Genomic DNA, 25,307 nt, shown 5'->3' with positions numbered 1-25,307 from the left:
AAATCCTACAAAGCAGAGGTCTTGTCTACTTTGCATGGATATTAAAGGTCCCACTGCCCTTTTTAACAGCAGTTTTGGCATAGTGTATGACCAAAATACTCCTCTCTTTCACCTACCTGGCTATGTGCCACAGAGTTGCATTTCAGTTGTAAATAGATAAGGCCTGATCATGCAATCAGGCATGTGCAGGCAAAACCCTGTACCCATGCAGAGCCATGTTAACAGGCTTTTATGTGGGAAGTAAGGATCCCCACCACGCACATCCATCTGCAGGACTGGGAGCCATAAGGGCAAATAGAAGGGTGAAAAAAACACTTTAAAAATGAAATATTACCATCAATTTCTGAGTAACTACACACCTGGGAAAGCCTCTTACTAATGGAGGTGAGTGGACTGGTCATGCTTGCATAGAAATGCACCTCAGGACAGCAACTCAGTCTTTGGTAGCACTGGGCAACATTTACAATTATGCCTTTTGGGTTACTTGGTGCTCTGTCCCTATTTCAGAGTCTGCTGGACATAGTCTTTAAGGGGCATTGGGATTTCCTAGCAGCTTACCTGGATGATGTTTTTGTCTACAGTACTGACTGTAGATGAAAGAGTACTGACTGACTGGAAAACATTAAGTACTGTATCTGGAGAAAGAAATCAAAAGGCTCCCGCAAGCTGGGTAGACGGTGTTTCAGGGAAAGGTGCACTGGCTCAGGAAAAGATAAAATATCAGTCTGTTACACTGTCTAAAGTGGCTCACAACTGTGAGTGCCAATCTCAGGTCAGAGGGTCAGAAAACAGGACAGACACCCCAAACTGGTGGTATATTCTATTAGCAGATTTCACCAAGCCGGTAACAAATGTGCACTCCTGGATCACTATACTGGTCTTACCACGGAGTCACAGACAGTCCCCTTAGGCACTCCAACCTATCCTGACACCCAGACAAACTGGCCTTAGTGATAATGGTCACATAAACCGAAAATCACATAAGAACAGCCATACTGGGTCAGACCAAAGGTCCATCTAGCCCAGTATCCTGTCTTCCGACAGTGGCCAATAACAAATCAGGTTACTCCCAATCCCAAAGTATCAGTCACTTACCCAGATCAATTGGTACTTTGGATCTCAGACCAAAGATAATGCTGGCAGCCAATTCTCTAGTAAATTAACTAAATATTTATTAGCTAAGAAAAAGAAATGAGAGAGTTAGAGGTTAAAGCAGGTAAAATACTTTACCAGGTGAGTCTAAGTTTGTAAGTCTATTATATCAACTGCTATCATTTAAACTCAGGGCTTGGCTACACTTACAAATTTGCAGCGCTGCAGCAGGGTGTGAAAACACACCCTCTCCAGCGCTGCAAATTGCGGCGCTGCAAAGCGCCAGTGTGGTCAAAGCCCCAGTGCTGGGAGCGCGGCTCCCAGCGCTGTACGTTATTCCCCACAGGGAGGTGGAGTACGGACAGCGCTGGGAGAGCTTTCTCCCAGCGCTGGCGCTTTGACTACACTTAGCGCTTCAAAGCGCTGCCGCGGCAGCACTTTGAAGTGTAAGTGTAGCCAAAGCCTCAGTTTCCCAAAAATCTTTTCAGGGAACCCAGCTGTTTCATGGGATCTCCACTTTGCATTTGGTATCTTCCCTGTAAGAGTCCAAATAGAGATGAAAGAGCATTTCTTTGCATCAGTATTTATATCTTATTTCCGCAGATAATCTGACAAGTGTTTTTACTTACTACCTGGCTCTTTGCTTTGAAATTAGCATTTCCTGGTACAGCCATTAAGTCCTTCATTAACATTTCACAAGATTTTTTTGAGGAGTAATTTTAGTTACAGAATTATACATAACTGCAAATGTTTTTAATAGCAAACAATAATCCTTCATTAGTTTTCATGACGTTTATACATCAAATACCTTCTGATGTTCACTAACACACACTTTGATCTAGGATTATCTAATTACAGGATATACCTAGTGTAATTGTAATATGATAGCAAACAACAGGATATAGATAGGCAAAAACAATACAATTAACATCTCCTTTGATCTCAATTAACATGAGTGAATTAGTCTATACATATTATTACACTTGCACAGTGTCACAATGTCCTAAACCAAATCTTGGTGAAACTATAGATGAAAACAGTCCAAGCTAGCCAAGAACATTTGCAAGTACAGACTCTATAGAACAGACATGAAGTCCCTTCTGGGTTTGGTAGTGTGGCCCTGGCAATTCTTTAGCACAGTTCTCCACTTTGCTGTGCTTTTAGTCAAGTCATACTGTGGAGACAAAGAGCTAACAAAATGGAAACCATCCAAGCCTAAAGAGAAGTCTGTGCAAACATTCTGTGTTACAGAGTCCTGATTTTCTCTGCAAAATTAGTTATTCAGGGAGCTGCTTTAGGAAAAGGCCTAGGAGCAGGTTTGTTACAAGAGAGAAATTGGTTATCACAAGAGCAGTTGGCTGGTTAAATGAAGATGGTGCCGTTATCTGAGCCATGCTGATTCAGTCTCTGCTAAAGGAGAGCATCATAACAAACAATATCACTTTTCTGTCAGTCTTCAGTATGTCAGAGGAAGAAGAGACTTCTGGCTAAGACACAATACTTGGAAAAAAGATAGGTTCCATTCCTGACTCTGCCACAGTATCTCTCTCTCTCTCTCTAGCCTTTGACAAGTTGTTAGGATTCCCTCCACAATCTTTTCCACTTGGCTTACCCAGAACGTCACCCAGTTCTGGGAGAATGCTCCATCCAGTTCTCTGGGATCCAAACACTCAGCTCATCTCCAGATCATCGCTAACGTAGTAACCTTATTAGGCATGCAACAGCTCTATTCCCTTGCTGAGCAGGGTTAGGTACAGGGTGATGCCACAAATCCAAATTAGACCTCACACTACACAGTTTCTATATGTTTTTCCTAGCTACTAACATCTATAGTTTTTTAATCTAATTGGTTTGACATTGTATGGATCATGTAAAGACCAATCACTTTGCACATCATGTAAGGACCAATAACTTATGTTTTTACCTTATTTACATTTCATGTTTATCAATTCACACTGTTCCCACTTATCTCAATTAGCCTGAAAACAATCTCCAGCACACAGCCTGTCACACCCTTATTTACAATCTTGCACTCAGATCAAGCTATATGCAAGTTTACTCATGCCCAGCAAGATCTAAGTCTGCACAAGTCAATCTCTCCGTGCTTCATTTGCACACTCTGTACAATGGAGGATAGTACTTCCCTATTTCACAGAAGTTTGGCTAAAATAGTTTGGTTTTGAAGCACTAAGATCCTTAAACAGAAGGTGAGAAACATCTTGAGACTACAGAAAAAAGGTGTGTTATGTATTTTTAAGTGTTATGATCTTTACCTTGTATGCTTTTACACAAGTGTGAAAAAAGTTGTTTGTTCAGTAAGAACCACTGATCTTAAAGTTAGGCCATCTAACATCACAGGCCAGAAAGAAAGCAAAATTCCTGCCAAACGAAGTTGATTTCCTGAGACACAAGAGGTTATAGGCTAAAAGGCCCAGCGATCCAGCATATCCACCATTTCTGTCTGACCAAGGCATACCCAAAAAGTGCCCATGGGGAATTACTACCTACTACTGACCTAGCTTAAAAATGCTACTGTAGCTTTAAGCCTCCTAATTTCCCCCACCTGCATGTGATTCTGAAGCAGCTTGGAGAATTTAAAAATAACCCTCCCCCCCCACACACACACCCCTCTGACTTATTGTGTGTCCTGCAAATGTCTAAAGAAAATGTAATTCTTGTTCCTTGTGTGGGATCAGGAGGTTTAATATTCAGCAAGCATATTCACAGAGGCCGGGCATGCTTTATAAATGTCACTGAAAAACCATGCATCGCTGCACATTTTTAAGCCCCCAGATCCTACACAAACAAACTGGTGCTGATGCACTCTCACCCATGTACAGTACTAGAAGTTACAGGTTTGTTTGTTTTTGAACTAGCAGCAAGACTGTGTTGCAAGGATCAGTTTTAAACCATGATGGTGTAGGTGGATCAAAATCCAGAGGATCAGAGTCTACTGTTAAAAATATGCTACAACTTCTAGGTAAATTCTGATTTTTCGGAAGGGTACAATGAGGGGAGAGGGAACCCAAGAAAAAAAACTCTTGTCTACAGTTTCAAATCTATGTGTTTAATGCCCAGGTGTGCAGTCGTTGCAAATATGTCATCTCAATTCCCCCTAGTGACAATTTACACATGCAATTAAGATGAAAGGTTTCCAGCTTCCAGAGCACATAGGTAAAATCCTTCCCACCTTGCAGTTTGTTTACTGCCAACATGACAGGCAATCACATCCCATAAAGCCAAATGCTCATCTCATCAGCACATGTGGAGAGAGTCACACACCTCTGATCTTAATTTAAACAAAAACAGAGCCTAAAATGCCCACAATGAATGGAAACCATCAGCAATGAGATGTTGTATGATGAGATGGCACCAGGATGCAATCTTTGTGCAACAGGCATGGTGCTGCATGGTCAAATGGAACAATGCCATGTAGTAGGTAAGTGCATCTTTTCACCATCCACTTCGTAATAAAATAAACAACAATCAAACTTGAGTGTTTCAGCATCCTGTGCAATTGAAGCACTAGCTAACTGATCATCTAGGTACTTTATAGTTTTAGGAGACACTTCTCTATAAGCATCTCCATGCCACAGTGATGTGGTACCCTCTAACTAAAAAGACAGACATAGAAACAGAGTTCCTGGTCACATGACACAGTCATAGTTCACACTTCTATGGCACTCTACAAACATTAAGAACATAAGAACCGCCACACTGGGTCAGATCAGTGGTCCATCTAGCCCAGTATCCTGTCTTCTGACAGTGGCCAATACCAGATGCGTCAAAGGGAATGAAGAGAACAGGGCAATCGTCAAGTGACCCATGCCAGATGCAGGGAATGGATGGGGGGACACTCAGAGCATAGGGTAGCATCCCTCACTATCTTAGCTAATAGTCATTGATGGACCTATCCTCCATGAACTTATCTAATTCTTTTTTGAATCCAGTTATAGTTATGCCTTCAGAGCATCCACTGGCAAGGAGTTCCACAGGTTGACTGTGCACTGACAAATCTTAACAGCTCTGTCCACCTCTATGAAGAAGGTAACAGTCAGTATTGTTGCCCATATTTTATGGCTAGGACAAGCAAGCCAGAGAGATGAAGTGATGGGCATGAGCCACAGAAGCCGAATTAGCAAACAGCACCTCCCGCTCCCTCAGTCCTCCACACTGCCCCCTCTGAGTTCTCGCCCCGCGGTGACACTGACTCGCTACGTGAATCTGGACAAGTCACGGCTCGCAGAGACCTGACCCTCAGATACCTACAACCAGGGCAGCAACAGGAACCCCCACGTATAACCACCTAACCGCACTCAGGAGACACCCGGGGCTACAGGGAACGGAGCCAGAGGTCCCAACCAGCGCGCAGGAATACCGCCGTCACATGGCTCAGCCCCAGGCGCGGGCCAGCAAAGCAGGCAGCTCCCTGGCCAGTGCCCGTGACTTGGACACGCCCCCCCTTACCCCAGGCGCGCCCCGTTCGACCAGGGAAGCACACGCACCACGAGTCCGACCCCCCGTGTCTACGTACGGCGAGTGGAAACGAGCCAGGCCACGTTGAGCCGCTGCCAGCCCGGCTGGGCTCCACTAGCGAGGCCCCCGCCGGCCCCTCTCCGGTACCCAATTCGGCGTGAGGCTGCAGCAATTTGAAAGCTCCTGCGCTCTTTGTTTGGCTGGGGGAGAGCCAGCAAAGGCTGCTGGGAAGGTCCCCGGAGAGGGTTGTACTGCGAGAGGAGGAGCGCAGCTTTAACGCGTTGAGTGACAGCGCCTCTCCAGGGCTCTTCCACCGTTCCCACGCCAGAAACGCGGGGCTCGTCAGACTGGCTCGGTCACGAGGGCTCGCTAACCCAGCCGCTGGCCTGTTGCCAGTGCCACATGCAGCAGAGGGAAGTGCAAGAAGCCCTTCAGTGGGCAGCTCTGGGGTAATCTGCTCCCGCCCCCATCCTGGTCTCTCATAGTGAGAGATGGGCGTAAAGCACGCGCACACACCCTTTCCCCCACCAGCACACCTTTCCTTCTGCAGCGCCTGGGGCTTGCTGTCTAATTTGGGGGTATGTGCTGGGGCGTAGGGCAGGCAACGATACCTTGCCCTTACACAACACCTTCCACCACCTGATGATCTCAGAGCACAGCACTTTACAAGCACCGGCCAGTTCTGACAGCATGCTATTATTACCCCGTTTTGCAGATGTGGAAGCTGAGACCTTAAGCATCTTGCTCCAGGTCATAAAGTGAGTCAGTGGCAGAGAACTAGAACCCAGGAGCCTTGACTACCAGTTTCCCCACCCCACTTTCTTCCAACCTCTAGACAACATTGCTTACCATTGGTTCTGCTAAAGACAACATTCCCTCATCAGTGGACATAGGACCCTACACCATCAAGAACATAGCTACAAAAGTGAAATGTATAATACACACACTAATTGATGCCACTGTGCCCATGGTATCTCCCATGGCACCCAATCTGATCAGAGTCCCCACCCAGGTAAAAATGAGTGAGTAAGTGAGGGTGGGGGAGAGCGAGCGATAGAGGGAGGGGGGAAGATGAGGTAGGCCAGGCAGGGCCTCAGAGAAGGGGACAGGACAAGGATGTTTGGTTTTGTTCCCTCAGAAAGTTGGCATGGGGTTACGGCAGATGGCAGTTAGATTGCGGGGGGAGCAGACATGGTGTGTGTGTATACACGGGGACAACACACTAGGTGAACTGTGGGAGCCCTGCGGGGAGCTTTTGGGACAGTGGGGCCGGGAGGCTGTTCTCCACGCAGGACGACTTCAGCCCCCATCAGACCTAGGGGGCGGCGACCAGTCTTAGCCCTGCCACAGCCCACACTGCTAGCAGAAGCGAGCGACACAGACCAATCTGCCCTTGTCTCTTTAAATGCCTTCCCCGTCTCCCTACCCCTTTGGCGGATGACGCCATCAGCGTGCGCCGTCCGGAGCGCTTCCCGCTCGGCGCGAAGGCGCGTCTATTGAGCGCGACGCGGTCGGGGCTCGGGAGCGGTGGCAGTGGCGGGCGCCGAGGATGTAAGTATGGGGAGGCCGGGGATCTCGCGCCATCCGGCCTGGGTGAGGCGTCGAGGGGCCCGCTATCGTCTCCTGACCCCGAGAGGAGGGGCCTGGAGCTGCGGAGCAGGATATGGCAGGTGGGGATGGGAAGGCCGGGACCTAACCCGCCCCGGAGGACGGAGCCCTGGGGGAGGGGCCTTTGGAAAGCCTGCCTGGAAGTTTAGGGGTGGGCCGCAGAGGCATCTCTTTCTCCTTCTGCTTTTGGGGATCGCTCTGCACTTGGGCCCGGCTGCCCCGCTGGAGTTTTGTAGCGGGGATGGTGAAGCTGCGTTCCCCTGTAGCTGGGGGTCGGGGTGGGCCGCTCTGGAACAGGGCGCAGACTCCAGTACTGCTCTCTCCCTCCACATCTCCTGTTCTGCTGCACCTGCTAACCGCTGGGGCAGTTCTGGGGGAAGATCCGCCTCTGTATCGATCCTGTTCGGGGCTGTGTTTTTCTATCCCTGTTTCTCAGCCGTTATCGTGGCACGTTCATAGCAAGGCCGCACTTGTTCTGTGGTCACTAACAAGCCCATAGTACATCTGGCACTGCAAATTGCAGTACATGTCCCCCCAAAAACGTTGTGCAAACTGAGATACAGACTGAACACAAGCATTTATTTATCTGGGTAATTCTGTGGTCTTTATTGCTGTAATAGCTAAGTGCTCCTTGTATGCTAATGAATTTAACCTTGTAACACTTCTATAAGGAAATGTTATCACCATTTTCCAAATGGGGACCTGGAGCACATAAAGACTGAGACTAAATAACTTGCCTTAATAGCTAAGATCATATAGGGAGTCTTTGGCAGAGCTGAGTTTGCCTCACCCATCATTGTAATGTGACTTTATGAGAGTAGAGCTGCAGTGCACAACTCCTTAAAGAAGAAAAGTGAGAGAGTGAAGTATCAAACCAACACATCCTGTATGACTTGTGTTTATGTTTTTCATTTAGATATTCGGTGTTGCAGAAAAATGAATTTGTTAGTGGAGAGGTTTTCTTGGTAATAAGTAGGAAAAAAGCATATTCTTGCAAATGCCATCCATGCATGTACACGTTTGTCTGTAGATATATACATAACTTGTTCCTGATGGAATTATTTTTCAGTGAGTGTTTGCTTGGGTTAATAGATAGATATTAGGGCTGGAAGGAACCTTGAGAGGTCATCGAGTCCAATCCCCTGCCCTCAAAGGCTCAGCCTGAATACACTAACTGGGTGAAAGTCATATAGTTTTGTCTCATTCACTGAGATTTCAGTTCTTTCTCATCAGAATTTGTTGATTGTAAATAAGCAAGACAGAGTTTGTTTTATTAAGTGGGGTACATGTATTTCCATGGGGGGAAAGGGAGACAATGGGTAAATTTTGCCCTGCCCCAGAAAATCAGTATAAGGGAATTGCAGATTCAAAGGACAAAACAATATGAAATCCAGAAAACTACATGGAGTTTATTCTTATTACCAAATATTTCTAACTCTAATTTATGTAATGTGCCTAAATATCCAGCTTCATTTTCATTAGTAGCATTCTGTATCCTGTTTTATGGGTCTGGAAGTGCATAGTCACTTTTAAAAATGCAAGTAATGTCCAGTTGCTTTCCAAATGTTTAATGAATTGTCTAGGATAATAGAGGTACTGTATACAGCTTACATTCACCATAAGGGTGACTGCTAAGTTGGCTTTGTAGCGAGGAGCAACCTACCAATTGCTGTTAATGGCTATTACAGTGGTTCTCAAACTTTTGTACTGGTGACCCCTTTCACATAGCAAGCCTCTGAGTGCGACCCCCCCCCCTTATAAATTAAAAACACTTTTTTTATATATATTTAACACCATTATAAATGCTGGAGGCAAAGCGGGGTTTGGGGTGGAGGCTGACAGCTCCTGACCCCCCACAATAACCTTGTGACCCCTTGAGGGGTCCCGACCCCCAGTTTGAGACCCCCTGGGCTATTAGGTCATATACCTCTGGCACTTTTATTAAATGGTAAGCAATGCACCAATTTAGTTAAAACGTGAAGATATATTGGGATAACATATTGCATATGGAATAAAAAGACCTCTTATGGATTGCAGCTAGGGTTCCGCTCATAACTAGTATTTTAATATGAATTAATGGTGTTGATTTGTGTCCTTTATTTGTATCAAGAGTACAAAGAGATCTGTGGGGTGGATGAAATCTGAGCCCCATGTAGGCCTTCCACCAAGAGAGATTCAACAGTGCATCAGACTGGTTCCTCAGCTCAGTCCCTTGCTTCTAAGGCTGGCAGAGCAATGGAGGCAGCTTGCTTCCGCTGAAAGTAGGGAGACAGAGTGCCTTATGCAGCTTTTGGGAAACATCCCTTTGCTAACCAACATATGTTGTGGCAGCAGTTGGCTCTAGAGGAAGCAGTGCTTAGTCGACTCGCTGAAGGGCGGATGGCTGTAACAAGGCAGGTTAGGCAACACACGTACACCTGGCAGAGGAAAACTCATGGAAAATCCATGTTTTCCCTGTCTGCCATACATCTCAGCTTGCTAATTTGTACCCTTTGTACTCTTGTGAAATGCCAGCTGACACCTTAAGGCATCCATATCAAGTCTTCAGCAAGACGGACAGTGTGTATCTCTGTGTGAGCAGGCACAGGTGTTTGGCTCTAATAGCAATGTAACAATGTGAGTAACTATTGTGTGTACAACATGATATTGTCAATATCTCATTAGCTGACCCCCACCTTCTGCTGCCTTTATTGAAAAGTAGGTTTGTTGTTTTTGCCAATACGTTAATTTCTTGTTTCTAAACCCTTTTATCTTGTCACTAGGCCGCTCTTTGGAGTTTATTGCACTCGATTAGGGATCGTTTCTCAGAATCAAGGAGTTAGAAGTGAGATTTGAGATAAGTGAGGCCCATCCAGTGCTGCTTGGGACGCCTCAGAAGGGAAAATGGAATTTTCAGGAATGAAAAAGAAGAGTTTGCTAGGATTCAAAGAAAATAATAAAAAATCCAGCACTAGGTAATAATTCTGTCTGAATTTTCTAGGCTTATCCCCACTGGGGACATGTAGGCTACTAGGGTGTTTCCAGTGAGGATGTGGAATTGGAAATATCTCTCTTCTCACAATGAGAATTTTCTTAAATTACAACTTTGACTTTCTTTAAAGTTTCTCTGTAGCATGAACTTTTGTGATCTGTTTTTAAAAAAAATTAAAAATCCGAGTGTTCTGGCTCTGCAATAATGGTTATTCTAAGTTGGCTTTAAAGTTCAGTGTTTTGTTTAAAGTGAAATAATTTCTTTTGACCGTTTCTTCTTAAAGGGCTCCCTCTCCAACCAAGCGCAAAGATCGGACTGAAGACAAATCCAAGGACAGATCCAAGGACAAAGTGTCCACCAAGGAATCAAGTGAAAAAGATCGTGGTCGGGACAAAACGCGCAAAAGGCGCAGTGCTTCCAGTGGTAGCACCAGTACCAGGTAACCAGAGTTTCTCTGCATCCCAGTGATAGCCCAAATAGTAGTGAGTTGTGCTCCTGTTCAAATGCTACAAATGTGCTTTGTGGTTCCCCATATTAGAAGACTCCTTGGGGGATTATGTTGCTAAAAAGTGACCCTCTTGCTTTATAAATGAGCATGCTTTGCATAGAGTTCAGTCTCTCCCTTGGCTGAAATAATGTTAGCTGTGAGGTTGAGCTCTCATCACTTTAACCACCAATTCTTGTCTTGTATTTACCTGGAGATGATATTCAGCTATCCTTTCCCCTGTGTATTCTGCACTGATTTTTTTCGCAAAAGGTCCCGCTCCAGCTCCACTTCCAGTTCAGGGTCCAGCTCCAGCACTGGTTCCAGCAGTGGGTCCAGTTCCTCCTCTGCATCAAGCCGCTCTGGGAGCTCCAGCACATCTCGTAGCTCCAGTTCCAGCAGTTCCTCTGGATCCCCAAGCCCATCTCGACGTAGACATGACAACAGGAGACGTTCCCGCTCCAAGTGAGTTTGATTCATCCAGTTAAAATTATCAGGTGGTTGGGAAGTTGCCATGGAGTGTGTAGGCTTGTGAACAGAGACGTAATTTATCTGTTTAAAAATAAATTGTCTGCTTTATTCATATCCCAGAGATATAATCTAGCTATTGCTTGAGCATGGATGTAACCTAACTACATGTTCTTCAGGAAGGAGTTTAAAGATCTCATTAATTCATAACTGACTCTCACATATACCACACACACACAATCACGTATCTAAAATGTATCCATGCCTGATTATTTGGGATCTACAGAAGATGGGGCATATAAGACTGTTTATCTGCATAATCTGGGATTTGTAGCAGATTGAAACTGGTGGAAAAATTGCAAGGAATCATGTTTTTCTTTAAGGTAGAAATTGAACTGAGTAGAATCTGCTTCTTTGTTTCTCTAGAATTCTTCACTTTGGGTATAACATGAAACTGGTGCTGTGAATATAATCACAAAATCATAAGTTGTCTTGTCTAGTTCCTTCTGAGTACAGGACTGTTCTTCCCCCAAAAAAGAAGTGTCTGTACTGGACAGTTGTTTGGAAACAGTTTGATTTTTCTCCCCCACAAAGGTGCTATACAGGCACAATGTTTCATTTACAATCATAGATGTGGAGGTTAGGAAGGGCTGGAAACAAATCTTAAAAGTATGAAAGTTTGTGGTCTGTAACAAAGGCCTTGTGTATGTCAGGTACTCTACTTCTCCCACTCAGTCTATTGTAATTGGTGCAGTATGCTTTTTGGTGGTTTATTGATGTTTTCCTTAGGCCACGGTCAGAGCTTATTATTTTTATTGCATCCGAGGAAGCAGGTATTCACTCACGAAAGCTCATGCTCCAATACGTCTGTAAGGTGCCACAGGACTCTTTGCTGCTATTATTTGTATTGTTATAGTACAAAAGGCTCCAAACAGGGATTAGAGTCCCATTGTGTTAGACACTGTGTGTGCACATGTATCAAAAGTTATGGTTCCTGCTTAACATGCTTACAGTCTATGGCTTTGATCCTGCAAATGGTAGTAATTACAATAGTTAAGTTAATCACGTGTGTAAGTGTGTGTTTTGCAGAATTGGGATGTAAGTAATTTTCAGCATGTTTCAGATCTTTATAGTGACAGTGAGTAATTGTAGATGTGGAAAGAACTGGCTTTCCATATCAACAGGTTAGGGGGATGAGTTAGGCTTTTGATGCCAAGAAAGGCTGGGGGAGGTGTTCTGAGTTTGATATCCAGGATGCAGTTGAGGCTTTTGCTGGTAGACAGGGAGTGCATCTTTTTCCCTAGTCTCTTCACTTTAAATTCTGTGGGTGGGATGAGATTTGACTTGATAGCAAGTAGGTGCTGGCTACAACCTGCCAGTACCTCTAAAAATGATAGATTTATTAGCCTGATACTTCACTACTGAGCATTTTAGCAGAAATAGCTAGTGTTGATATTTTTAATTTGTCAGACTTCAGAGCCAACATTCCAATGAAATAATTGAACTCTTATCTTCAAGCTTTCCCCACCCCCACCTTAAGATTTAGGCACACATTTCTACAGCATCAATTTACCCTTCACAATGTGAAGTGAATGTATTTTAGCAACTATGAAGATTATAGAATTAACTGTTTCAAATTAAAGCTTTGATTTTTTTTTAGTACAGTTATGTGCCAATTAAAAAAAATTCCACAAATACACAGCAATTTAAGTGGTTGCATAATCACATGGCACCAGAGTCCCTGTCTAGAGAGCAGGAATCAGAGAGCTCTGAATTGCTAGATCTATAATTTGCCTGTTTACTGTGCCCATGTCACCTCCTGCATCCCTCACTGTTCTTTGAGTTCGAAGGGGTAAAGAAATAATAGCCTGCTGTCTCTTAGGCTCTGTCTATGCTAGGGAAATTTAGGAGAATTTCTCCCATCAACTAAAGTGATGTTAGCAATGCTAGGAGCCATTGTATCATTGGGATTTCAATTGCAGACATAATTTTCGGTACTGTCCTCTAAATCTGCTGGAAGTTACTGACCAATATGGTGTCAGCAGCCATAGAATCATAGAATACCAGGGTTGGAAGGTCATCTAGTCCAACCCCCTGCTCAAAGCATGACCAATCCCCAACTAAATCATCCCAGCCAGGGCTTTGTCAAGCCTGACCTTAAAAACCTCTAAGGAAGGAGATTCCAACACCTCCCTAGGTAACCCTAGGGGGGCTTCACCACCCTCCTAGTGAAAATGTTTTTCCTGATATCCAACCTAAACCTCCCCCACTGTTAGCAGCCACTAATTTGAGCAGTTTGAGTTAATAAAACTTAGTACTTGCATACAACTTTACCACTTCAAAGCACTATAAACAGTCTTCACCAATGTGCCATTGTGAGGTAATATCCCCATTTAACAGATGGGAAAACAGATAAGACCCATTGGTTGATATCTGAAAGCTTGAAAACTCAGTTTTCAAATGTTATGTCTGTATTAACCTAAACCTGTCTGAGGTAGCTGCTAAAATTATGTGGAAATGACTGTTGTGAAGGGGTTTCATTGGCAGACCAATATAAATGCCCCTTTTCTCCCCTCTCCCCCAATATAATTGGCTTTGTGCCTGTAACGGGGGTGCAGCTGAGCCTCTCTGGCTTCTGCCCCTGCTGCACCCACAAACCAGCCAGAGACCTCTGCGTTGGTGCAATCACCCATACTCTTTATTTACAGTTTACTTTCCCACCACCTTTTATCTACAAACAGTTTCAGTATCACAGCTCCAGGAACTGCTAACACCTGCAGCCATCAGAGAAGAGTTCCCGCTCCCTCTAACTCTCTGGCTCCTCCCTTTCCTTCTCCTACTTCGGCTTCCTTCCTGCCAGCCTTTATGGAGCCCCGGCTAAAGAGGCCGGCAGCTGATCCCCGTCTGCCACTCAGGCCTGGGCTTACTCAGCTAGCTCCAATTCTTCTTTTTTGATCGGAGCTGGTGTGACAGAGGCCTGGCTCAGGATTCCTGAGCCAGCACCCTGTTACAGTGCCCCTTCATTTATTTGTGATGTACGTAGAGCAGAGGTGGGCAAACTATGGCCCGCGGGACCCTCCTGCCCAGCCTGTGAGCTCCTGCCCTGGGAGGCTAGCCCCTGGCCCCTCCCCCACAGCCTCAGCTCGCTGTGTCGCTGGTGCAATGCTCTGGGCTGCGGGGCTGTGAGCTGACCCGGTGCTCTGTGCTGTGCAGTGACGCGCTCCTGGCAGCGCGGTAAGGGGGCAGGGAGCAGGAGGAGTTGGATAGAGGGCAGGGGAGTTCAGAGTGGTGGTCAGGGGGTGGGGGTGTGGATAGGGGTCAGGGTGGTCAGAGGGCGGGGAACAGGGGGGTTGAATGGGGGTAGGAGCCCTAGAGGGGCAGTCAAGAATGAGAGGGGGGTTGGATGGGGCAGTGGGGGACAGTCGGGGTAGGGATTCCAGGGGAAGTCAGGGAACAGGGGGGGTTGGATGGGGCAAGAGTCCCAGGGGGGCTGTTGGGGCAAGAATCAGGAGGAGTTGGATGGGGCTAGGGCCGGGCCACGCCTGGCTGTTTGTGGAGGCACAGCCTCCGCTAACTGGCCCTCCATACAATTTTGGAAACCCAGTGCAGCCCTCAAGTCAAAAAGTTTGCCTGCCCCTGTTATAGAAGGTCTGAAATATTGTTTCCAAAGTTTATCTGCCTTTTTTTTTTTTTTTAAGACAAAAATTTAGATCTTATCTACCCTGGCAGACTTTGACTAATGAATCTAGTGCCTTTAGGATAATGAGTCAAGAAACTGAAAGCTGAGCAATAGCAAAACATTTTATTTATTTATTTATTTATTTTTTTAAAGTATTTTAAACGCATCTGTTTTTGTGAACACACATGTAACTCCAGTGGCTAATAAACACTTGAGAGAAAGGAAATCTGTTCAATGCTGAACACTTCATCATCATGGCAGATCTCAAAGGGGGGAGGGATAGCTCAGTGGTTTGAGCATTGGCCTGCTAAACCCAGGGTTGTGAGTTCAGCCCTTGAGGGGGCCACCTAGGGATCTGGGGCAAAAATTGGTCCTGCTAGTGAAGGCAGGGGGCTGGACTAGATGACCTTTCAAGGTCCCTTCCAGTTCTAGGAGATTGGTATATCTCCAATTATAAAAAAATATAAAAAGGGATGTAGCCTTCTTGCGGATTGAGAACTGCTTGGATCAATTTCTAGCTAGGTCTTTAAGGTGGTCTGCCTGGATATTCGGTTTGTGTCCATTACCGACAATCTTATCTTAAGCTTTTGGCAACAACATGGTTGTGCTATGTAGGAACATTCCTTGGTAAGCTTGCTTCATAATTCATTGGTCTTCCATCCTAATAACATGTCCATAGCCGGAAAGATGCCAAAACCCAAACCTGTGCTGATGGAAGTGGTTGTAGATTTGGCTATGAACCCAGCAAGACCCTAGCCCCTCTTCAGTTAATGTATGAGAACTCACGGTACACATGCTCTAGATCCCAAGAGTTCCTCCAGCAAAATCAGAGAAAAACAGATTTGACATTCAGGATATTTCTTAATTAAAAAGCAAGTAAAAACCTTTTAAACTCTCCACTCCTGCAGATTTTCAGACCCTTATTTATTATAAAGAAGCAAAACAAGATACAAGTCCATTTAAAAAAGATTCTTTGCAAGTCACCTTTGTGTTATGGGTAAGGCTGCGAGACCATCACAGAAGTCACGGATTCGCAAAGCACCAGCAGGGGGCCCGGGCTGTGTGCACGGCGCCCCCCAGAGCACCTGCGTCCCCCCCCAGCCCAAGTTTTAGTTAGGGGTATATAGTAAAAGTCATGGACAGGTCACGGGGTGTGAATTTTTGTTTACTGCCTGTGACCTGTTCATGACTTGACTAAAATGTAGCCTTAGTTATGGGGATTGGCTTGTATGTTACCAGGAGATTTGATAGTTCGGTGATATTCAACTCAGGTCTAAGCCACCCAAGAGAGATGAAAAGGAGCGGAAGAGACGGAGTCCATCGCCCAGACCTACCAAAGTTCATGTTGGGAGACTCACCAGAAATGTGACCAAGGTAATGGCCTGCCCCTCTTTATCCTTGAATTTTCACATCTTTGGGAGAGTTATTTGAGTTTTTAAAATAGTATCTTCAGAAACAGTTTATTACTAGATTGCAATCAGGTGTCACTGTGTTGGAAGTTCTTACATTATCCATATGCAAAGTTGAAGTGCATTGGCAGACGTGTCTGTGGGGAAACTTGCATGGCACCTGATCATATCATACTTGGCTCAAGCCAAGAGCAATTAATCCGTGGCAGGGTATGGTTCTCAGAAGACCTGTATGCCATGTCCCAGATCTAGTGCCCTGTGTTATCAAGCAGGGGACTTGGATTTAAACCCTGTACTTGGTTTCCTGGTTCTCTTGCAGGATGTTGTGTAACTTACATTTGCCTTGGTTGGAAGATGAAGAGTAGCTGACCCCTTTGTTGAAAAATTTACAACTGAAGGCCAGCTGAGAATGTCGGCGGTTGATATACAGGAGTGGTGCTCAGTTCAGTCCTCCTTGCCAGATAATTGTTCTGGTGAGGTGTGAGGCCTTCGTAGAGGGAACATGTAACTATATGATGCTATATAAATGATCCCAAATGTTAAAGAGAGAAAATACATCTGTCGCTTTGAGCATTTGACCTCAGACAGCCCCTCTCCTTGCCATTTCTCACATAAACGTCATGATTTCATTCATTCTTTCACTCCTGAAAAGTTTACCACAGCCTAGATCCTCTGGCTTTTTTTTGAGGAGGGTAGTCAGTAGACATTTGTCTAGGGTTTGAGAATTCAGAGGAAGAAACTGAGCAGGCAGCAATAGAGGGCTGGTGGGAATTCAAACTGTATCCATATCCAGTTAATAAGATTGGTCTACCTTGATGTTGGTATTGGTTTTTGATCTTGTATTGGGTATGCCTCCAATTTAGCTTTCTCTGTCAATAGCACATGATAAAGTGGGAATTGGCACTATCCTTAATAATAACTATTTTTTCTCTAGGATCACATCATGGAAATATTTTCCACTTATGGGAAGATTAAAATGATTGACATGCCAGTTGACCGGTTAAATCCACATCTCTCCAAAGGTTATGCTTATGTGGAGTTTGAGAATCCAGATGATGCCGAAAAGGCGCTGAAGCATATGGATGGAGGTAGGTACCAGATGTACAAAGAGACCAGCAGGACAAATTGAAATCCATGGAGGATATGAGGGTTGATACAAATGAGTTAAAAGGATTACTGGCCCTGAGTTGTCCTACCAACTTTTGTGTTTTTACAATCCCACTTCCTTAATTTTTCCCCCCATGTCTTTCTCTGCTCTATTGCTGGATGACAGACTCTCACAAGCAGCGAAACCGACCATACAGGGGAAACAGCTAAACTGACCTTACATAAAGCACTGTCTCACAAAGTCGGATGATCCAAAAAACCCGAACTCTGTCATCTGAACTGTTGCTTGTCAGAATAGTAGGTTCTAAACCTTTCGTGGGTTTTATGCAGAAGTGATTTTTAAGTTGACTGTCTAAATGATTTGCTGAGGGCGGGTCCGTGAGTCAGTGGCAAAGTTGGGGAGAGAGACTAGGCCTCTTGATTTCTTGCTGTAACCACTAGATCACGAATGCTCCAAACGTACCAAAGCAGCAACCTTGTGAGGATGGAAGTCTGTAGCAGAGGTGCAATAATGCTGTGTGTAGCACACTGGTGCTGGAAATTTTTAGCTTATTCTTTGTCTTTTTAACTGTAAACAGGACAGATTGATGGTCAGGAGATCACTGCTACAGCTGTACTGGCACCTCGGCCTAGGCCACCTCCCAGGCGCTTTAGCCCACCAAGGAGGATGCTGCCACCACCACCAATGTGGCGTAGGTCGCCACCTCGCATGAGGAGAAGGTGAGCCATATTTTATGAAGTTCCGTAGAAGTGTGTAAGCTAAACAGAGGTGTGGTAATGTTTAATTCTTGGCACCAAGCATCTTGTCTGTGGCACAGATTTCATCATTGGTAACTTCACCTCCCTGGGCTTGATTTCAACAAACCTGGAGACTGATCATCTTCGCTCCTGGTTTAATAAACACAGATTCTAAAGATCTGTTAGAAGCTGCTGTAACCACTATGGGACATGATTGGTGATCTTTACTGGGCCCTGCTCAGAACAGCTTCTGAAGTTTTTGAGACACCTATTTCTTTACATACTAGGGCCTAAAACTTAGATTGACCTAGCTATATCACTCAGGGCTGTGAAAAATGTCATGCCCTGTGTGATGTAGCTATGTCGACCTAACTCCCAGTGTAGACACAGCTAGGCTGACAGAAGAACTCTTCTGTCGACTTAGCTACCACTTCTCAGAGAAGTGGTCTACCTACATTGCTGGAAAAACCTCTTGTGTCTACCCTGAAGTGCGTGGTAGCTATGCAGCTGTATTGTAGACATACCCTAATAGCTGAAACAATGAGGAGTCCTTGTGGCACTTTATGCCCAAATAAATTTGTTAGTCTCTAAGCTTTTGTGGGCTAGAACCCACTTCATGCATGTGCTCCTGTATTTTTCACTTCATGGATCCAATGAAGTGGGTTCTAGCCCATGAAAGCTTATGCCCAAATAAATTTGTTAGTCTCTAAAGTGCCACGAGGACACCTCGTTGTTTTTGCTGATACAGACTAACCCGGCTACCAGTCTGAAACCTAATAGCTGAGTTGACATGATGTAAGATCTACAGTATATCCAACAACCACCAAACTCTGCTTATTAACATCCCTCAGATGTTAGCTCTTGTATTTTCCCTCCTTCATTTAATCTCTGTCCTTCCTTAATTTTTGTACAGTAGATCCTCAGTTATGATCACCAGAATTACAAACTGACCAGTCAACCCCACACCTCATTTGGAACTGGAAGTACACAATCAGGCAGCAGCAGAGATTGGCGGCGGGGGGGGGAAGCACCAGTACAGTACTGTTAAAAGTAAACTACCAAAACAAATAAAGGGAAAGCAGCATTTTTCTTCTTCATAGTGAAGTTTTAAAGCTGTTGTGTTAAGTTCATTTTGTAAACTTTTGAAAGAACCATAATGTTTTGTTCAGAGTTACGAACAACCTCCATTCCCGAGGTGTTCATAACTCCTGAGGTTCTACAGTACCAGGTTAGTTCATCTGATTTTTATAACCCTCTTGGGCCCTGTTAAAACTACATTGACAATATGGTTTCAACCCATGTTCTGTTTAAACATGGTGTGGCTACTACACTTTGGTGAACACTGTAGTCAAAACTTAGTGTGTGACTATCAGTTTCTTTAGAGGTGGGATTCCTAGAGTGATGTTCTGCAAACCCTTTCCCTGCATTTAAAAAATCAGCTTTCTGTTTGTCTTGGCTGTGGGAGCAAAGACCTACTTGGCAGAATAAGGAGAATCTGATGTATGATTAATTTGAGAAGCCCCTTAGTGCACTTAGGATATAAAGTTAGACACTAACTTTCTTCTCTAAATGGTCCCTCACTGTATATATCCTTATATCCACTGTATATAACAAGAAGGACTGGAGCTCTGTAGGAAGTGGTGTACATAACATGATGTTTAAGGGGTGGATAAGAGATGTCAGCTGAGATGTGCAGTCATTCTGCGCTCCAAGCACAGTTGCATTTTGGAATGTCTGATTATTCACTTACCAACAATTAGGATTTTTATCCTTAGGATTCACTAAAAACTTTCTTCTTCTTCGAGTGCTTGCTCATGTTCAGTTCATGTCAGATGTGCATGTGCCGTATACATCATTGCCGGAGATTTTTCTCCGAGTGGTAGCCATAGAGTTGGCTCTAGCACCCCCTGGAGGCCCATGCTCATGCACTAGTATAAGGAGTGCCACCGATCCTGTGCCCTTTGAGTTCCTACTTACCACCAGTGACAGTTGCTGGAACAGTATTCTCCCTTGCTTTGGCATGCCCCCTTCCCTGTCCTTCTTCAAGGATCCTTCTCATGAGTAACTTCTTGTCTAGGAGGTGCAAGCCCTACAAGTAGGAGCCGTGGAGGTAGTTCCTATAGAACTGAGAGGGAAAGGATTCTACTCCTGCTATCTCTAGATTCCCAATGCGAAAAGGGGTCTGAGGCCTATCCTAGATCTGCATTGCCTCAACAAGTATCTCAAGAAACTGAGGTTCTGCATGGTTTTCTGGCCTCCATCATTTCCCTCACTAGATCCAGGGGACTGGTACACCGCCCTCGATTTGAAGGACACATACTTCTGTGTTCCCAAAAGATGGCGATATGGGTGCTTCCTCAGTTTCATGGTGGGCCACGGACATTACCAGTTTACAGCACTTGCCTTTGACTTCTTGGCAGCCCTGCAAGTCTTCACAAAATGTATGGCAGTAGTCACGGACCACCTCCAGGTGCCAAGGCATACAAATCTACCCATACCTTGACGACTAGCTGATAAAAGGGTTCTCAAAGAGTTAAGTCCAGCACAGCATCTCGGTATGAGCGACTTGCAGAGTGCTGAGCCTTCTAACAAATGAGCAGAAATCAACATTGGACCCAGTGCAAAGATCAGAATTTATAGGAGCTGTACTTGACATGTCTCAGTCCAGGGCCTTCCTGCTGAGGCCAGGTTCAAAGCCATGTCAGACTTCATCACCTGAGTGTCGGTGTGCCTGCTGACGACTGCCCGGTGTTCCTATGTTTACTAGGCCACATGGAGGCATGTAACTACGTTGTGTGGCATGCTCGACTGTACCTCAGACAGCTACAGATGTGGCTCATGCTGGTCTACTTACTGAGCAGGCACCATCTTGACTCTATTCTCACCATGCCTGTGTCAGTCCTCGCTTCCCTGATGTGCTTAGATCGGTTCTATCTGGAATACCCTTAGAGTCCCCATGGCCTCAGTTCCCTCTAAGCTGCGCAGCCACGCAGCAGGGGCTCATGGCTGTGGTGGGGAGAGGCGCCTCTCCCCCAGCACAGAACTGCCGTGGCAGGGAGAGGCGCCTCTTCCCTCCCACCCCCGCTCCAGCCCAGGTGCTGCTGCAGAGCACTGCGGGGGGAGGGGGAAAGGTCCTTTCTCCCTGCTGTAGCCTCTGGGCAGCCTGCACCCCAAACACCTCATCCCTGGCTCCATCCCAGAGCTTGCACCCCCAGCAGGATCCCTCACCCCCTCCACCCCAATCCTCCCCTGCTGCACCCCAATCCTGTGCCCCAGCCCTGAGGCCCCCTCCCACACTCCAAATTCCTCGGTCCCACCCCCACCACATGAATTTTGTTATCTGCACCAATATGTTACACATTACCTCCATTTTGGTGCACATAACATTCATGGGAAAAATTAGAGGGAACACTGCCCATGGCCCCTCAGTCATGATGCGTTGTACCTGGGAGGTGAGGTCCACCTCGGCAGCCTCAGGATCCAAGGTTTCTGTTCAAGGGATGAGCTGTCATTACACATAAATGTGAAGAAACTCAGGGAAATATGCCTGGCCTGGCCTCAGGCAGAGAAGTGCAAGTACTGATGAAAAAGTGTCAATGTTTTATATCAACACACAGGGAGGGGGACACTCCAAGGTCCTCTCTCAGAAAGCCCTCAGGCTCTGGGATTTCTGTGTGAAGCACTCCATTCACCTGGTGGTGTCACGTTTCCTCTTACCACAAGTGATCTCTCCACTCGCAGGTCATCAGCATCATCTCCCAGAGGTGGAGGACTCCTCAGGTGGACCTGTTTGCCTCTGCACAGAACAAGAAATGTTACCACTTTTGCTCTAGGCTTAGTCAAAGCAAAGGATCTCTTTCAGATTCCTTCTTACAGTCATGGTCGGACAGCCTAGGTTCTTCTGAAGATCAAAAGGGAGAAGACGACAAAGGTCATCCTGATCACCCTAGCATAGCCTCGCTAGGATTAGTTCAGCATGCTCGTAGATTTCACAGTTGCAGCCCTCTGGACTTCCTCTCAGACTGGACTTGCTTTCGTAGGACCACAGGCGACTGCTTCATCTGAATCTAGTAGGCCTGCACTTGACAGTGTGACTGCTGCATGGCTAAATCTGGACAAGAGAGCATGCTTGGAGCAGGTCCAGCGAATTTTGCTAGGAAGCAGAAAGCCCTCTACTAGGGCAATCTACCTGGCCAAGTGGAAATATTTCACTTGCTGGGCAGCCGAGCAGAACCTGTGCCCATCACAGATATCCTTGTAGTCCATCTTGGAATATCTCCTTCACCTGAAGCAGCAAGGCCTTTCACTGTCTTCAATTGTGGTCCATCTGGACATCTCGGCGTTCCATCCCCCGATCTGAGGCAGATTGGTCTTCGGCCAGAAGATGACAAGCAGATCCATTAAAGGGTTGGAGAGGCTCTACCCACAGGTCCGTGACCCTATTCCACTTTGGGACTTAAACCTGGTCCTCTTTAGGCTCAAGGCCTCCATTCGAGTCCTTGGCATCCTGCTCCTTGCTGCTCCTCTCGTGGAAGGTCACTTTCCTGGTGGCAATCACTTTGGCCAGGAGAGTTTCAGAGCTTCAGGCCTTAACCTCGGGGCCTCCTTACACTGTGTTCTTTAAAGATAAGGTCCAACTGTGTCTCCACCTAGCCTTTCTACCCAAGATGGTATTGCAGTTCCATGTCAACTAAGTCATTTTTCTGCTGGTCATCTTCCCAAAACTGCATAAGTCAGAGGAAGAAAGATGCCTACACTCTCTGGGTATGAGAAGGGCCTTAGTCTTCTATGTTGACCAGATGAGCCCCTTCTGCAGATCGACACAGCTGTTTGTCGCAGTTGTGGATAGAATGAAAGGTCTCCTGGTGTCCTCCCAATGGATCTTGTCCCAGATTGCATACCCAGATACAGACTGTAATGAGCAAGTGAAAGTCCTGCCTCTGGCCATTGTGAAGGCCCATTCTACCAAGAGCACAAGCGTCTTCAGCGGTCTTCCTGGCGCAAATACTGATCCAGGACATCTGAAGGGCTGCAACATGGTCGCTGATCCACACGTTCACATCCCATTACACAATCACCCAATAGGCCAGAGACGACTCCAGTTTTGGGAGAGATGTGTTGCTATTGGCACGCCTGTGAACTCCCAGCCCACCTCCAAGGACACTGCTTGTGATTCACCTGACATGGAATGGACATGAGCAAGCACTCAAAGAAAAAATGGTTGCCTACCTTTTGTAACTGTTCTTCGAGATATTGTTCATGTCCATTCCATGACTCGCCCACCTACCCTGCCGTCGGAGTTGACAGCAAGAAGGAACTGGAAGGGCGGAGGGCCGATGGCGCCCCTTATACTGGCACATGAGCGTAGGCCTCCAGGGTGTGCTAGAACTGGCCATACTGGTATCATTGGGGGGAAAATCTCCGTGCATGTGGCGCGCGCACCCATCTGCTATGGAATGGACATGAGCAACACATCTCAACAACAGTTATGAAAGGCAGGTAACCATTTTTTCTTGGCTTTAGGTTCATGATATCTTATTTTATGCTTCCCATTAGATGCATATATAGATCCTACAGAGCCAGTTAAGATTATTGGCTTCTGTTTGTAGTCCAGACTCTGTCCCCCTTTCTGTTTAAGGGAGAAACTCTCTGAAGTTGCAGTATGCTAACAGTTCTGCAGTATGATAAAGAAAAGCAACGCAAGTTTAATGCTCTGAGCCAGAGGGGCTGTACTGCTGGTGGTAGTACTGGCATTGAAGTACCTAGTCTCCCTGGATTCACAGGTTAAATATCAGTAAGATCAACTTAGCTCTTTGTTTTTCTGTAAAATATAAATAGAGTAGTGCTCTTTACTTGGGTGGTGCAAGGTCTTTCAGGTGAGAATTTAAAAGCCCAAGGTCCAGTTTGTTCTCTGGTGGCTTGCCATGGTATCCTTGGTCAAAATATTCCCTCTTGCTGAGTTGTGTGCTGTTGAGCTGCCTCCTTCCACCCCAGAGATGGCTGCATTTCACTAGAGCTCTTTGTATAAAATGTTTTGGGATCCTTCTGGATAAAAGGTGCTAGATCTGTGTAAAATAATTTAAACCCGTTGTCCTTGTCTCCTAATGAAGCTTTTCTCCTCCTTTCTCTGACAGGTCCAGATCTCCAAGACGCAGGTCCCCTGTTCGCCGACGGTCAAGATCCAGATCTCCAGGCCGAAGACGTCATCGCAGCCGCTCCAGCTCAAACTCTTCACGATAAAGCGAAAAAGACTGGACAGCTTTTTATTTTTTAACTTAAATCCCACCAGACTAAATATTGTACCTTTTTTATAATGGGCCTGGGTAAGGGGAAGTGAGAAAATTGAAACCTGGCAGTGAAGGCAAACTAAGAGGAGGGGGTTTCCTGGCCAGTAGACAATCTGTGTCTTGCAGCTTCTAGATTCCAGGCATTGAACCTAAATGCTTTAAATATGGTTTTGGGTTGAAGGCTGCAAATGTGGTATATTGTTTTCCACACAAGCTACCAGTAGGAAAGATGATGTAGCCTCTGCTCCTCTGATCAGCAGGCTCCTGCTTCATGATTTCCGAAGGCTTAGCATGCCATGCAGAAAAAACTAAGTACTGGCCTATTTTGGGAATCCTAAAGCTGGCTACTACTAAGAGAAGGGCGGGGGTGGCGGCGGCTATATCCATCTCAAGGCACCAGTGCAGACCTACAGAAGGGGTGGTACCCAAACACAGAAATCTGCCTCAAACTTAAATATTCAGTTGTCATTCTGCTCCTATGCCCTGAATAGTGAGCATAAATTTTTGTTTGCACAAAGAGGCAGGGTGCTGCAGACTTGCATAACATTAAAGATGATGTTTTTTGGCCAGTCCCACTGTATGTCATCTACTGCATGTTAGAGATAGGCCAGGAATTGAAGGACTGTTTTGTAACTGCCCTCTTTAGAGATCCCCTTGCACTTCCTGAAGGGTTTTGGTATAGATTTCACACACAATCCTCTACCAATTGGTGTAAATGTTTCCACCTTTAGAAAACGCAATACAAACTGGCAACAACATATCAAAACCCCACTTTACTGTAATGAAAAGGGTGAGGTTTGAGACTAATGCTGTTTGGATTAATTTGGGTAATCTTGCAAAAGGCAAGTAATTTACCATCTATTGTACAGTCAATCTGCAACATTTGATTTTTTTAACTTTGTAGCATCTTAGGTCAGGTTGTGTTTGTGTAGAATGACCATATTGAATAAACCCATAGGGTTAAGATTAAAGAATATTAATTAGTTCA

The 25,307-nt window shown here is 45.5% G+C and overlaps 2 protein-coding genes across 7 annotated transcripts in view; one reads left to right on the top strand and one right to left on the bottom strand.

Annotated features, from left to right (window-relative positions):
- The window catches only part of LOC123343897, a 19,570-nt gene extending 12,481 nt beyond the window's left edge, over positions 1-7,089 (bottom strand). The window contains exon 1 of one of the 4 annotated variants that reach the window (XM_044979418.1): positions 6,995-7,089. The gene's annotated coding sequence lies outside the window, so the exon portion shown is untranslated. Of the gene's footprint in view, positions 1-5,361; positions 5,507-5,597; positions 5,815-6,994 lie in introns of those variants that run through there. The other 3 variants (XM_044979415.1, XM_044979416.1, XM_044979417.1) reach the window with 3 other exon arrangements.
- Positions 6,988-25,307, top strand: RNPS1 (RNA binding protein with serine rich domain 1). 3 transcript variants are annotated; one of them, XM_044979420.1, is made up of 8 exons: positions 6,988-7,119; positions 9,939-10,130; positions 10,431-10,586; positions 10,905-11,096; positions 16,050-16,152; positions 17,122-17,275; positions 17,873-18,014; positions 24,167-25,307. In XM_044979420.1, exons 2-8 carry the CDS (start codon positions 10,060-10,062, stop codon positions 24,270-24,272), a joined length of 924 nt encoding a protein of 307 aa, XP_044835355.1. In that variant the 5' UTR covers positions 6,988-7,119; positions 9,939-10,059; the 3' UTR covers positions 24,273-25,307. The 3 variants fall into 3 exon arrangements, with proteins under 3 accessions (XP_044835355.1, XP_044835357.1, XP_044835356.1); XM_044979421.1 differs by lacking the exon at positions 6,988-7,119 and adding an exon at positions 7,136-7,238; XM_044979422.1 differs by lacking the exon at positions 9,939-10,130 and having other exon boundaries at positions 6,996-7,119.

The sequence above is a fragment of the Mauremys mutica genome, chromosome 11 (genome assembly GCF_020497125.1).
Source record: "Mauremys mutica isolate MM-2020 ecotype Southern chromosome 11, ASM2049712v1, whole genome shotgun sequence".
Lineage (NCBI taxonomy): Eukaryota > Metazoa > Chordata > Testudines > Geoemydidae > Mauremys > Mauremys mutica.
The sequence above is the reverse complement of the archived record's forward strand: the minus strand, read 5'-3'. Positions and strand labels throughout refer to the sequence as shown.

What these genes read in the sequence shown, in the direction of transcription:
- RNPS1 (XM_044979420.1), top strand. Translation starts at nt 10,060, where the DNA reads ATGGAATTTTCAGGAATGAAAAAGAAGAGTTTGCTAGGATTCAAAGAA. An exon ending in AATAAAAAATCCAGCACTAG is followed by an intron (nt 10,131 to 10,430) that starts GTAATAATTCTG and finishes TTCTTCTTAAAG; the next exon opens with GGCTCCCTCTCCAACCAAGC. An exon ending in AGGAGACGTTCCCGCTCCAA is followed by an intron (nt 11,097 to 16,049) that starts GTGAGTTTGATT and finishes TATTCAACTCAG; the next exon opens with GTCTAAGCCACCCAAGAGAG.